General features: G+C 38.3%; 1 protein-coding gene across 2 annotated transcripts in view; it reads right to left on the bottom strand.

Moving 5' to 3' along the window:
- Cog5 (component of oligomeric golgi complex 5) overlaps positions 1-15,749 on the bottom strand; it is a 303,977-nt gene that overhangs the window by 134,203 nt on the left and 154,025 nt on the right. For both annotated transcript variants that reach the window (XM_021179459.3, XM_021179458.3), the window contains exons 9-10: positions 8,700-8,812; positions 8,315-8,392 (exon numbers count right to left, since the gene is read on the bottom strand). In XM_021179459.3, coding sequence (XP_021035118.1) covers positions 8,315-8,392; positions 8,700-8,812 — 191 coding nt within the window. The remainder of the gene's footprint in view (positions 1-8,314; positions 8,393-8,699; positions 8,813-15,749) is intronic.

Here is a 15,749-nt window from a genome sequence, read left to right as displayed (position 1 = left end):
TTTATGGAGTTAAGTCTCATTTCATCTGACATGTAGTGTGACTAGGAACAGTCATGCCTTACATGTCAGGGGAGTTGGATGACAAAACAACAGTGTTAAAAACAAATAAATTAAAAGTTCTCTCCAACCTAAAGTCACATCTTTTGTCATCAGCTATCCAGATACCTAAAATATTACTGGGTTCTAGTCAGCATTCCATGTCAGACCTAGTCAGCATTCCATGTCAGACCAGATGAGATCTGTATACACATACACAGGTGTCAGCACATATGCAAAACACAAATACACAAACAGGAAATAACAGAGTAAAACACAGTTGGCATAATGGAAGAAAATGTTTTCTAACCAAGAATCAAATAAAGAGCTGGCATTCGAAATACCTAACTGAAAGGTTCTGATGTCTCATTTAATGCTTTTTGTTAGATATCCACCCAATCAACTGTCAAATAAATCTTTTATGTCAAGACAGAGACACTGCTGAATTCTGTTGTGGTAATTAATATTTTAACATTTTTTTTCAACATACACTTCTGTGTAGAACTGGATTATAATTTTCTTTATCATCTTTGAGCTTAGTATTAAGGGTATAATTGACTAAATGGATTGGGTGGGTGGGAAGTGTTCTTCTCCTTTAAGATAATAGAGCTCCTCTTACTTGAATTCTTTAAAACAAAAACAAGAAACACTTAAAGAAGTATCTGGGCCGACTGTTTTGCTGTTTAAACAGCAGATTCAATCTCTTTAAAGGCTTTAGGAGTGTGACTCATGCTTCCAAAGTCTAAGCAGACACTGGATAGGCTGTACTTATCTAGAAATGTGTCTATTTCTACTTACATCTTAAAATGAGTTCTTCATAGTATACTTATATATTTTTTATAATCTGTAATTTTGATGAAAATTTATATTCAGAGATAATATACAAAAAATAAGAAAAGAATCCACTTACTAATTGTTTGTTCAAATAAACTACTTGTTAATATTTAGCCACATTACTTTATCACCTTCATTCTTGGTCTCTGTGAACTAATAGAGAATAGTAAAAAGCACAGTGGTTCTGAAGAAATAAACTGATCTCTGAGAAATAAAGATATTCTTTTATTCTTTATATAAAAACAGTATAATTATTAAAGTCAATGAAGTCCAATTCTCTGTGAATAACAATAGAAATGCACAGAAAGTGCAATTGAGCTCTAAATACTGTATGTGGAAGTCTGAATAAGAATGGCCCTATAGGTTCATATAGCTGAATGCTTGGTCACCAGAAAGTGGCACCATTTGAAAGGATTAGAGGGTGTGGCGTTGTTAGAGGAACTGTGGCCCTACCTAGAAGTGAATAAATTGAGGTTTCAAAAGTGCATGCTGGGGCCTAGCAAACACAGAAGTGGATGCTCACAGTCAGCTATTGGATGGATCACAGGGCCCCCAATGGAGGAGCTAGAGAAAGTACCCAAGGAGCTAAAGGGAACTGCAACCCTATAGGTGGAACATTATTATGAACTAACCAGTACCCCAGAGCTCTTGACTCTAGCTGCATTTGTATCAAAAGATGGCCTAGTCGGCCATCACTGGAAAGAGAGGCCCATTGGACTTGCCAACTTTATATGCCCCAGTACAGGGGAACGAACGCCAGGGCCAAGGGGTGGGGGTGGGTGGGAGGGGGACTTGGGGGGGGAGTGTATTGGGAACTTTTTGGATAGCATTGGAAATGTAATTGAGGAAAATACCTAATAAAAAAAAAGAAAGAAAGAAAGAAAGAAAGAAAGAAAAGTGCATGCCAAGCCCAGGATCTACGTCTTCCTGCTGCCTGAAGATCTGGATGTAGAACTCTCAGCTGCTTCTCCCACACCATGTCTGCCTGTGTATCACTATGCTTTCTACCATGATGAGAATGGACTAAACTCCTAAAACTGTAAGCAAGACCCAAACTAAATGTTTTCAAGAGTTGCAATGGTCATGGTGTCTCTTCACAGCAATGGAACCCTGATTAATATTATATGAGCTGTGTATTTTGTAGTCTGTAGTAATGCAAAACTAACTTATTAGCTCTATTTGCTTCTTTGGATTTTGTAAGTTTACATCTGGGTAAGGAACCATGTATGTGTGCATCTGTGTGTGTGTGTATGTGTGTGGGTGTGTGTGTGTGTGTGTGTGTAGGTGACCATATCACCTATAGTTAAATTCCTCTCTTTCCCAATATAAGTCTTTTGCTATTTTCTTATCTACTGTAGCAGAATGTGAAATACAAGTAGCAATGAGAAGTCCTCGTATTCTCCCTTATTTTAGGGAAGAAACACTTGTCCTCACCATTATATACTGGAAATGTTACCTATTTGTTTTTCATCAGAACCTTTTACCAACTTGAAAAAGAACTTTCATCAGGAATGGATTCTGCCCTGTGCTTTTTGTGCCTGAGTGAGATGATAGCAGACATTTTCTTTTATACTCCCTGGCTTTGTTTTTCTGATAAGACCTACATTAAAATCTCAGTTGATTACCTATAGTTTTACATTTTTCTTTCATATTTACTATTCTTATCCTTCATGAAAAATGCTAAATAATGTCATTAACTCCCTGCACCAGGCCACTAGTTTCTATGGGTTTATATAATCCAATGTTTGCACTACCAGCAGACCATTATTTCAACTGTAAAATCATTCATTCATTCACTCACCCATTTATTACTACATGTGTTCATGTGTGTATGTAGTTGTATGTGTCATGGTACATGTGTAGAAATCAAAGAACAACTTAAAGGAAGAGTTCTCTCCTTTTCCCTCTCTGTGTGTTCTAAGGCTCAAACTCAGGTTGCAGCTTTAAGGGCTATCATCTTCATCTGCTGAGTCATCTTGCCAGTCCCCAGTGAGTTTTATTTTCAAATGTTCCATTTGGCTACTTTAAAACAAAAAAAAAGTAGTGTGGGCAGTGCCGGGCGTGGTGGCGCGCCTTTAGTCCCAGCACTCGGGAGGCAGAGGCAGGCAGATTTCTGAGTTCGAGGCCAGCCTGGTCTACAAAGTGAATTCCAGGACAGCCAGGACTACACAGAGAAACCCTGTCTCCAAAAACCAACCAACCAACCAAACAAACAAACAAACAAAAACCACTTGATAATTTCATTTTTCAATTTTCTTTTCAGTATTTTTTCAATAATTTTCTTTTCAAAAATTTCTTTTAAATAATTTTCAGCTATTTACTTATTGTAGTTCATCAAATAATTCTAATATACCAAATCCAAAGTGTGCTAAAGACATTTTCAAAGTCTAAGGGTTTCTTTACATTTTGTTGTTGTTGTTGAACCTTAATAATCACTTGCATTTTACAGGAGTGGGAATTTTTCCCTGAGAACTGATATTGCCTGGATCCGTAATACACAAAGTAGTCTACCGACTAAATCTGCAAATGCTTTCCTCTACCAAGGGCCTGAAGTTGCTTCTGGTAGGAATAAAGGTACTGTTAGCTACAGTGGCCCAGGTATCAGCTTAATGTAAGGCTTCTCTGTTGCTTGTGCTGCAGTGATAAGGCTCTTAAGAATATCTTATCTCTAGACTAATGGGAGCAGACATCATCCAACCTGTACAGATACAACATTTAATGATTATTGATTATCTGTCTAACTGGTTTACCCCTACTCAATTTTGTTAAATACATTAAGATGCCATAGACAGGTTGAACATTTTACTGATAACATTAAGATTACAAATTTGGGTGCCCTTAAACTTTTCTAATTAGAGTCTCCAATGCTATTATTGAATCATATGCTATATCTAAAAGGGCAAAAGAAAACACATTTTTGGCATAGTTAAAATTCTCATTAGTACTATGGCAGCTTCAAAAGCTCACAATCCAAATTTAGCTTAATGCATCCTCCACACATGATTACAAGACTGTTTGAAGATAAAAATTGCTGGCGTGGAAAATGAAAGTATCATATCTACACCCCCACGCACAGCTAAACTGGCTTAATTCTGTCCATGAAAATCTACAGTCTGTTTTTCACTCTGTGGTTCCTAAATAATCTGTCGGTGATTTGCTGACTCACACTTCAGTCGAGTGTTATGACAGGGCAGTGATGGATCTACCGTGACACTACAATGCTTGCCCTGTCAAGAAATACCAAAATTGAACATCTGTTTTGTTTTCTTACGTGTTTATTATTATTATATTTATTTTATTGTAAGTGTTTTGCCTACATGTATGTCTGCACATCACTGTGTGTGCCTGATGCGCAGGAAGGGCCAGAAGAGGGTGTCAGACCCCCTGGCACTGAAGTTGCAGACAATGGTGAGCTGCCAGGTGGGGCCTCCTGAAGAGTGGCTAAGAGTCAGTGGTCTAACCACAGAACCAACCCTCCTGCCTCTAAATCCCAACATCTAATGTTTAATAATCTGCCTCACACTTCTACTTACAAAGTAATTTACTCATGGAAGCTATAGAAATACACTACAGAAAGAAAAAAATTAGAAATAAAACAAAAATATACATTGGTAAGTATGAATGCATTTTTTTCAAATGATCATAACAAGTGAGACAGATTAATTTTATAGGGCATTTATGAAATTAGCAGAATTAGCCACTTCAGTTAAAAGAAGAGCTTTGAAATGGCTCCACATTTCTACTGAAATGTCCACACGCTTCACTGCTCGAGACATAATGGTCCAGGATCACTTTAGAGTCAACCCAATTGGTCGCTCAGCACTCACATGCTCTCGACAACAGGATGGGCATCTATAAACAACCTCCCCGCCCCCGTAAGGAAGCATCACAGAAACTACCTCTTAAGAACCTTAAGCACCTCTTACTCTAGACTATGGATGTTGAGACACACACTCTTTTCCATCACCCAGAATCAAGTATTTTAGCAAGTACCAAGGCAGACTTAATAATATTAAGTTAAAAACTAAAAGTTTTAAGCCAGGCGAGGTGGCACACACCTTTAATCCCAGCACTCGGGAGTCAGAGGCAGGCAGATTTCTGAGTTCAAGGCCATCCTGGTCTATAAAGTGAGTTCCAGGACAGACAGGGCTATACAGAGAAACCCTGTCTCAAAAAAACAAACAAACAAACAAACAAACAAACAAAACCAAAACAAAAAACAAAACTAAAAGTTTTAAAGTAATCTCCACTGTTTACTTTCACCTGGTAAAAGAATATAAATGAATTCTTCAAAATAAATTCTAAGTTTCATGAAACTTGCAAGAAAACACACACACACAGTTTGCCTAATTTTATAGCTATAAAGTTACCATATACTGGATGAAAACTTTATTGAAATGAGATACACAATCTTGACATTTTCAGAATGTTGCATATTATCTTATTTAAGGACATGTGATTAATGATCTGAGCTGCTGATACTCTCCACGGAATAACACCCAGACAGACTGTGTTATTACTACTGTTTAATAAAACAGCTCTTCATGTGTCAGAGTTCTTTATGACCTGGCTTTTGTTTAGCTTCGGAGGCTTAAATATGCATTTTAAGATTTTAAAAGACTGGAATAGTAATAATCATACCATACCATTGAGTCTTATTATTGCTCTCCGCCATATTGTTGAGCCTGGCACATAAACTGCTAATTCTGAATCAAATCTATATTGTACTTCATTTTTCCACTTACAGCATCTCAGTGGTAGGATTTGATAGCTAAGACTCTGAAAGTCTGTACAGCCTATGATCAGTTTAGACAGAGCTTAGTGCTGTGATGCCAAGGCTTAAGTTACTCATCAATACACTAGTCTTCCTTTGAAATTGTTTGACTAGGTATTAAGGAGGCAGACCTTGGTAATTCAGCTGTCCAGATGCTAGAAAGCTAATACGATTATGAAAATGTTAAGCATATAGATATAAAGTAGTGAACATTTACATATGAATTAATCCCTTAAGTTGTTGTAGTATATGTGCTACAAATAATGAACAACTGTATGTATATTAATATAGTAAACAGTGCATCCATGTATTACTGAAGTCATAGTTTGTATAATTATTTGACCATTTACCATTTCATAGTTCCTTGGGCTTTACATAATAAATAACATTCATTTTTTTCTATTTAACATTTTTATAACATAAGGCTGCTCTATAATCATAAGCATTTAAAAGTAAAATTCAAAAATTCAAGAACCAATATATTTAAAATTTGTCCAAAGCCATGTAGGAAAGGCTAGGCCTGAGGCGATCTTCTTGAGATGGTTTCCCCATGAACTATGGACTCTGATAAATGAGCCCTTGCAGGCAAAGCACAAGGGATGACACTTCAAGATTTGATTTCTGCTACTGATAAGCTTTCCCTGTCATTATTAAATTAATAAAATAATCCATAAGTACTAGCCCACTGTACTGGGAAGATTTTCTACAGATCAATGAAGATATACTGCCTTGTAGTGATGCTATACAGACAAATTAATGATTTCTTAATTCTTAACAATTCTATAAGAATTCCTAAAATTATACTAGTAATTAGTAAGCCCTTTATAATAAGGACTGCAATTAGGGCTCTGTAATATGAATGTTGCAATTGTGACTCTGTGAGTCTTTACATATCACAAGCTAATTGCACCAAATAGAAAGCAGGTATTGATACGGGATCCTTTAGACCCTAAAACCATTAACTAAGGCCATAAAAAGGGTAAAAAATGATTTACTGTAGGTGCCAGGACAGAAGATAAAATATTGACTGGATTTATCTATAGAAAATCTTCAATGTTAACTTAGAAATGAAAATTATAATTTTAGACTCTTAATGAGCCTGTAGCGCTAGTGACAGATAATGGATATCTAGGTAGTTAGCTAGTCTTCATGAGAACACATGTAAACATCTCTGTTATAATTCCTTATTCAATTATGATTTGAATTTATGTTTGAACTTTTTGTGAACTTGTATACACAAAGAATGCTTGGAAAACCATGTGATCTTCTCCTTAAAAAGCACAAAATTAGGGCCGGGCAGTGGTGTTGCACGCCTTTAATCACAGCACTTGGGAGGCAAAGGCAGGCAGATCTCTGAGTTCGAGGCCAGCCTGGTCTACAGAGTGAGTTCCAGGACAGCCAGGACTACACAGAGAAACCCTGCTTCAAAACACCAAAAAAAAAAAAAAAAAACCCACAAAACTAGGAACGATGACTTTAAGTAAGTAGAATGCAGAAAGAAAATTAGAAACTAAGGCAGAAGGCAGAAGTATAACAGGATGGAAGCTTTACAGAGATGAGGAGCTGAGCAGATGAAGAGAGGCAAAGAAGAGAGCAGAGCAGAAAGAGAAGAGCACAGGCATGATAAAGCACAGAGCAGAAATGAGCCTAGGAGAGGAGAGAGGGAGGAGAAGCAAGGAGGAGCTGCAGAGAGCAGCTGTCTGTTCACCAGGAGACAGGTTAATTCTCAACAACAGGTTCCCTTTTGCGGTTCAAGGACAGGGCTTTTTTCCCTCTATGTAATTTTCATCCAGAAATGAGTGAGTTCTTTCTGCACTGGTGCTTCGATAATGACCTGCTCATGGAGGATTTTACTCCATCCACCAAAAATAAGCATATATGTATGCAAGTATAGTTGTATGTGTGCTAAATATGTAAGTGGATTAGACAGGTAGTCGGGCCTGACATAAATGGATGTATGAGTATGTATACAAATGTATATGTGTTTATTCATATTTGCTTATGTAAAAGTTTTTCCTTCCTTTTGCAAACATCAATCACCCAAATGAAGACAATCTTAGAGGTGCTTACCACAGTATATAAAATACTGTAACGTAGGAAGCTACAAATAAAACTACTCATGCCATGATAATGGAAACATACCATCTTTTTTTTAACACATTCATAAACTGAATTATAATTCATTATTCTATTAACAGTTATAAAAGCACTCCAAAATTAATGACTACGATTGACAATCAGAGATTCCCAGACTTGGAAGGAATACAAATTAGTAAAGGACAAAAGTGAGATTTCATAACATGAGACATGAATACAGCAAAGGGAGTCACAGGCAAACGAACAATGGAATGGGTTCTGTAGCTTTAAGTATGTTATAATGACTACTGTTTAAATTTTTTATATATTACAATATTTCAGATTGATTTCTACTAGAAATTTTGAAACGTTACAAGCTATCACTTACATACACAGAAATGGGAAATGTGTAGTGCATTTTAAAAATCAGACCACACCCAAGCTGACATTAACCTTGCAGAAGAAATTTATAGTTATCAACAAATACATTGCCTTTAATATACAGTTACCAGGTAAGGCAGTGACCCAAATAATGAGTACCTATATTTTTCTACTTACTGCAAGAGATACAAAAATATCTTTATTTAAACATACCTTAATTATTTCTTCAATGAAACAAATGTGAGAAACAGGATCTCTCTTCTTGGTTAATACTTTTTGTAGATGTTGTACCTAAAGGTGGAGAAGGAGAGAGAGGCAAAGTATATTTAATTGGTTACTTAGAGTGAAAGCAATGTAACCCTTAGGAACTGGAAAAAGCAAGGAGTATTTCAAAAATTCCTCAAAAATAGCATTACTTCTAGCATAAGGGACAAGAGGGAAGGGGAGGAGGGAGGAGCACGTTTCAACCTTTGCAAATAGCAGTCAGCCAGCGGACGTACTGGCGTGCTCAGAGATGATCAAAGATCTGTCCCAAAGACCTAGAATTAGGAGATGTTTGTTTATCTGCAAAGTTCTTTCCATGTTTTGAAATATTTACCTGTCCACAAGCAGCACAGATGTGATCCATAAGTTTTTCCATATTGGTCCAGAGGGAAGCCCGAAAAGCTGCTGTGTTTCCTGGAGTTGGCATGGTGGCTCGCCCAGGGCCTCCTGGTTAAGCGTAACAGACATATGGGAGAAAAGGAAAGTTCCCAGATATAACAGCATGTGCATTATTCTAAAAGCACAAAGAAGACAAAAACCAAGAAACCCCTTCTCTCATAAATAGCTTCTTATATACAACATAAAAACAATCAATGTATGTAGTAAGAAAAGTAAATATCACATAATCACGTTGTGGGACTATGATCACAAAATAAAATGAAGATAGTTTCCTTAAAATGGAAAGAGGATAAAATGTTTTACATATTCAAAATTAACTTTACAAGAATAACAAGGACAAGCCCCCAAACTGAATTCAGTTAATATACTCAATAAAATTATCTGGGTATTAAATTAACAACATGCTGCAAACAGCTCAAATAATTTTAAGTCACAGAACACTTACTTTGGTAGTATACAGACATGCTATGGGCAAACAAATGCAAGGAAATTATGAACACAACAGGTTTGCCACACACGGAGTCTGGCGTAGCAGCCTTGCAGCTAGTTTAGGTACATCTGCAAAAGCAGCAACAGAGCTTTGCTTATAGCATCCAAGTTGTTATTTCTACAGCATTCTTCCTAAACTCAACCAATCAAACCAGAGCTCACTGTTAAAACAGATTTCACAACTAGAATATGAAAATATGCAGAACCACTATTTACTGTGCCAAATTATTTATCAAAGCCACAACAGCAAAAAGCAAAACAAACAAACAAACAAAACCAAAACCCTATGGACTTGACTGGAGTGGGGCTGGTACTAGACCACAAGCCTGCCACTCACATGGAAGTGCTGGCCACTTCAAAGGCCTCTCTCTGGTGGTCTGTAGCAGACAGGCCTGTAGCTCTCCTGCTCTCTGGGTCAGAGCTAAGAAGCTATGATGAGCTATGTTTTGCAGCAACTCTATAGCTGAAACAGCTTATGGCCCTACCCAGTACTTGGCTCCTGTCATGTACACCATGCAGAAGAAAATGGTGTAATATGTAACTTCCTACAATTAATTCCCTGAAAGATCAAAAAGTCAAAATATCCCACTGTGTTCAGGGATTCCTCTGAAGCCCAGTGCCCTTCCACGCTGTCCAAGTAAACTGCCTCTCCCACTCGGTTTGCTTTAAGCTAACTTTCCTAGTGTCCTCATAATGGTCCTGATTTCACTCCCATTTCAAGATTGGATCCTAGCTCACAAGGTGCTTGTTAGTCTCAGAGTCACAGGACAAATGGCTGAGGTGGCTATTAACATACCAAAGCAGAGGCCTACCAGCCACCCCAGCACTTCTCACCCCACCCCCTACCCCAAAACTCTCCCTCCCAGGGGTTGGGTTTCCATTTCCCTTCCCCCAGCCTGACCTCTATGTAACTCAGTCATTTTGGCTACTCTGGTCTCTTGGCCTCTGGGCTCAGACCATGTCTAGGTTAGTGGGTGTCTCTTCTCTTGCTCTCCCTCCCTCCCTCTGTCCTCTCATGGGCTGAGTTAGTCTGCCAGCCATGGCCCTGTTCAGCCTGGACTGTTCCCTCTGCCTGCTTTCCCTGTGTCTACAATAGAAATCTTCCCCACCCTTCACAGGCGGCCATTGGTTTTTCATTCAGTCCTGAGGCTTTCTTGCTTAATGAAGCTCATTCCTAAAGGACAGTTGGCTTTATGGCCCCTCCTTTCTCAAACCAGTTGTTCTCCATCTCTTTGTTATAAGTTTCCTCAAAAAAGTTGGGGAAAAAAAAATCAGGCCATCTAAAATAATACTAGTAACAACGGATTTTACAACTGATCAAAAAATAAGCCATGAATAAATAAGGAGAAACATGCATTTTACAAGGAAAAGGGGGTGGCAAAATGACTCAGAAGGTAAAGACGCTTGCAGCCAAGCATGGCAAACTAAGTTTAAGTCCTAAGCCTCACAGAGAATCACTTCCATGAACGTAGCATGGCATTCATGTACTCACATACACACAGAAAGAAATAAAGTATAATTAAAAAGAAAATAAAACTAAAAGCCACCACAAGGCAAAGAGAGGCCATGAAAGCAGGGTGGGGCAGTGCAACTCTTCTGGAGTTCACACCTACCAATACATACGCCGGCAGCCAGTACAGTCTTGGGCTTCCTCTCTCCTTTTTAAATAACAAGGCAGCTAAATTATTAAGCGCGTTTCCTGCCTTACTCTGCTGTATTATGTTGAAAACTTAAAAAAAAATTTTAACCTTGACTGAAGTTCAAAGGAGTTAGTTTTGAGTCTCAGAAGAGACTTCCAGGGGCTGGAGAGATGGTTCAGTGGGTAACAGCACGCGACTGCTATTCCGAAGGTCCGGAGTTCAAATCCCAGCAACCACATGGTGGCTCACAACCATCCGTAACGAGATCTGACTCCCTCTTCTGGAGTGTCTGAAGACAGCTACAGTGTACTTACATATAAATAAATAAATCTTAAAAAAAAAAAAAAAAAAAAAGAGAAGAGACTTCCAAACTGGACTTGAAGGAAACACTGAACTGCTATGACTATGAGAACACTTAGACACATACTTTGCTGTGTGTGATGGGTGTGACCTTTGGGGAACAGAAAGGGGATGTTATAATTTGATTGCCCCTCAAAGGGTCATGTCCTGAAAGCTTAAGGCCCCAGCTGGTAGCACTACTGGAAATGAGTGTAAACTTAACAAAGTAAGCCTAATTAAAAGTGCATCGTCATGAAACATGCCTTTGCAGGACATATTTTTCTGTTCTCTTTTTCTCTCTTTTTGCTTCCTGGCTGCCACAAGGTGAATAATCTTCTCCACCACACACTCCTGCCACCATGATGTTTTGCATAACTGGGGCAGGTGAGTACAAAGAAGCTGAGTATCCAGTGACTCTGTCTAGCCTGAGCTACATACACAACCCTTAGCGCCCTGTACTCCCACCTGCACGTAGGTCCGTGTACACCATGTTTCAAACAATGGAATAGGTATAGGTCACTTCTTCTACCAACTTCTAATCAGCTACACTTTTGTGGTCAACCATATCCTGGAACATCTGAAAACTTTTGTTCATGTTCAATAAGGCAAATTGTTTCTTCTGAGTGAAGTTTTAATGAAAATCTCCTATCTACCATCTTATGCATATGCATGCTTGGACATGCATATAATTAAAATCAGATACATCATGGGAAAGGGCATGCACAATAAATAAAGTAGTACATAAACCAAGCCCATAAATCAAAATATCATTACTATTTACCCTTAGCAAATGACTAGTCTTTCTGTTAGACCTATAAAAAAAAAAAAAAAAAAAAAAACCAAAAACCCCAAGCTAGACATGAAGCAGGCATTCCTGAACTGCATGTCTGCTCTGTACCCAATTCTCTTATAGAAACAAAACTAATAGTGCTTCCTTTTAAATTATTTTTCTCACAATACACTGCTAAGGAACTAAAAAGATAACTAAAAAACACTACATAAAGATTTTTATGGTCATAAGCTAAATACATTATACTGAAGATATAACCATGAAAAAAATAATCAACTGACTAAAAAGAATGCCTACATAAAGGGAAAGAATATTTGGAATAAATGGATACTTTCATCAATTAGATTTAACAGACTCAAGACACACAATTAACTGTGTCATAGATTTGGTTTCATTAAAGAAACTAAGAGTTCCTGAAAGAAATGATACTTACAGGTAATTTCTAGTTAATGATACTCTCTTCTTTTGAAAGCCAGCAATTAAGAACAAACAAAAAATAGGAAATAATTTACTTAAAAGAAATAAGGAATCAGATAAACTCTTCAATTTGATTATGAAATGTTCATACCAAATGCCATTGATAAATTAAAAGAAGAGAGCAGACAACTGAGCCATGAGTGGGAAAAGCTTTAAAATCAGCTGTAACACAACTGAGCAGCAGACAGGAGATTTCCTACTCAGTGAACCTTGAGGGTACACTTAGCTACTTAATGACCTGAGAGGTGTGCTCCCTCTTAGTGACTGTTAGGATTTGGTTCCAGTCCAGAGTATCTCCAATGACTATAGAAAACACATCACAATGCTGGAAGAAGTGAGCTGGTGGAAGATACAAAGTAACTGGAAATTTTAGAGACCATGAAGAGATGACAGAAGAAAGAAGAAAGAATAACCCAGGTAGGACAATGGTCCTCAAACTCTGGGATTCCCAGTATAAGCTGAAAGGCAGGGGTGAGGGTTAGCCCCCACTGTCAACTTAATTGGAAAAGAGACAGAGATTATAAAACACATCTCTGAATGTACCTGTAAGGGAACTTCCTGAGATAATTAGCTCAGGAGGGATCTAATTTAATCAGTGATTTAATCCATTAGTAGTTTAAAATTCTGAGCATACACTGGGAACCAGCGGACATGCAGTGGTAGGGCACAGGTAGAGGAAGTGGCTCACAGGGAACACACCTGTGAATGTGTTATCTTGGCCCTGGCCCCTGTTGTTGTTCTCTACTTCCTGGCAGCTAGGCAGTGAGCTTCTTTGCTCTACAACACACTTTCTGACATGATATTCAGCCTCATTTGAGGTGCACAATGAAGCCATCTATGCATGGAATGAAACCTCTGAAAATATGAGCCAAAAAAAAAGACTTCTACAATTATTTTTTTTCTCAGACATTCATCAAGTGACAAAAGTCTAACATAGCCAGTAAATTATAGAGTGCTAGACTCTTGTCTGAATTTTTACTTAGGAAGCCTATATGGAGTCACATAATTCACATCTCTTTAGTGATACAAAACTTGAGAACTAGGCTTTCTATGAGAATAGTTAGGACAAGGGGAGGTGGTACCCTTTACTGACACTAGTTCATGGGGAAGACGCCAAGAATCTGTGAACTATGGCATAGTCTAAAGAAGCAGAGTAAAGTGAATGTCCAAGCCATGGTTCTACTGACTGTCCTAGTTTGCCTCTCTTGATGCAACAGAACCATGACTAAAAGCAACTTGAAAAAGAAACATTTTATTTTAGCTTACAGGTTATAGTCTATCCTGAAGGGAAGCCAAAGAAGGAATTTAAGGAAAGAATGGAAGAGAAGACCCTGGAGGACTGCTGCTTGCTCATGTGGCTTTCTTATACAAGCAAGGACTTTCTGCCAGGGGTGGCACCACCCACAATGGGCTGACCTTTCCTACATCAATCACTAATCAAAAACTGTTCCGCAGACATATCCATGGGCCAACCTGATAGAGGCAATTCCTCACCTGAGCTCAGCCTTTCAAGTGACTCTAGGTGGGTCAAGTCAACAAAAAGCTAAACACCAAACTAACAGAGGCATTTCTCAAGATATTTCAAAGCACTGTTTAATTTGTATAAGTTTTTATTGTGTATATGATGCGCATGCAGAAGTCAGAAGAGAACTTTGTGGTTGGTTCCATCCTTCCTTCCACCTTCATGCAGGTTCCAGGGATTTTAATCAGATATCAGGCTTGCAAGACACGTACTTTACCCATTCAAACAACTCACTGGCCTGATTTTCCTATCTTTTTGCAACTGTATTTAATTGTTTTACAGATGAAAGAACCAAATTTAAGGTAATATGTATAGTAAGTACTGGCACTAAAATAAAGTACTGGTCTGTGAAAGAGAAGAGAAAAGCGACTTCAGGCCTAATGGCAAATATGAGTCAATTGTGATTTTCGTTGATTAGTTATATTGTTTAAGAATTAAAATAAGCCAGGCAGTGGTGGCGCACGCCTTTAATCCCAGCACTTGGGAGGTAGAGGCAGAGGCAGGTGGATTTCTCAGTTCGAGGCCAGCCTGGTCTACAGAGTAAATTCCAGGACAGTTAGGGCTACAGAGAAACCCTGTCTCAAAAAAAAAAAAAAAGAAAGAAAGAAAGAAAGAAAAAGAAAAAAAAATCAAATAAATAAATAAATATTAAAAAATAAATAAAATAGGCTTAATGCTAAAAGTCTCTTGAAAACAAATCAACAGTAAGAATCTATATGACCTGTCTGACTTTTTGTTAGAGCTAAGATCTACAGGCAAAGATCTGCCAAGGAAGAAGGAAATTGTTTAACACTGCAGCGTAATAAAGAAGAAAAGTAAAAAACAAACCATAATAAAGCTATATTTACATAATAATTGACTCTCATCTCAGTTGTGTGAGAGACCAGGAGTAAAGTGAGAAGAAAGGGCGGGGTAGTCGAAAATACTAAATTAAAAAAACAAAAAACAAAAAGAGCTCAACAGCTTTACTGGAACAACACAAAGTTCTTGACTGGCCAAAATTTGAGGAAAGATATGCTTCCAAGATAATCAAGAACAAAGGCACTCTTGAACTGAGCATCGATACGGGAGGAGGAGAGTAAAGAGTGACAAACACAGCTGAGAAGGGAATTCCTAAAGAAACAGCAGAAGGCTCCATCTGTTCTATAGTTGCAAAGGTGTGGTTCCCAGTGTAGCAGTGTTCTGAAGACATGACTGGATCATGCAGAATCGAGTCTCACCAGTGGATCACTCCATTGGCTGAGTTGACGTTTATTAGGCAATTAGAAAGGGGTAGAAATTCAAGATGGCAGAAGCTGCCAGCGTCTATGGGACTGTGGGGCACTCTGAAGAACCTGAGAGACCCACAGAGGCTTAGAAGGGAGGGATGAGCCTTTGAACATGAAATAGCTCCAGAATACCTTTTAAAACAAAGGACAGGCCTTATGGGAAGATGCTTTTAAAAATTGGTTTCATAGAATTGGAAAAAAAAAATGGCTGAAAAGAAAAACAGGGAGAGAAGTAGAACCAGATGTAAAGTGAGGGCGACAGGTATCAGGGCGCAGTCACATCAGACAAGAGCATGTCATTGCTGAGTCCACTATGCCAGCTACTGTTGCCCATGCTGCTGAGCTACTTGCCCTGCTCACCCTGCTCGGGGAAGAATGCAGGGCTCTAGCACTGCCCTCGGGCTACAAACACAATGGGCAGTGACACTGCAGGACCACCCTGCGTAATGAGATCTCAGAG

The sequence above is a fragment of the Mus caroli genome, unplaced genomic scaffold (assembly GCF_978045245.1).
Source record: "Mus caroli unplaced genomic scaffold, Mus_caroli_1 scaffold_14, whole genome shotgun sequence".
NCBI classification, from domain to species: domain Eukaryota; kingdom Metazoa; phylum Chordata; class Mammalia; order Rodentia; family Muridae; genus Mus; species Mus caroli.
Note: the sequence above shows the minus strand (reverse complement) of the source record. Positions and strands in the feature narration are given on the sequence as shown.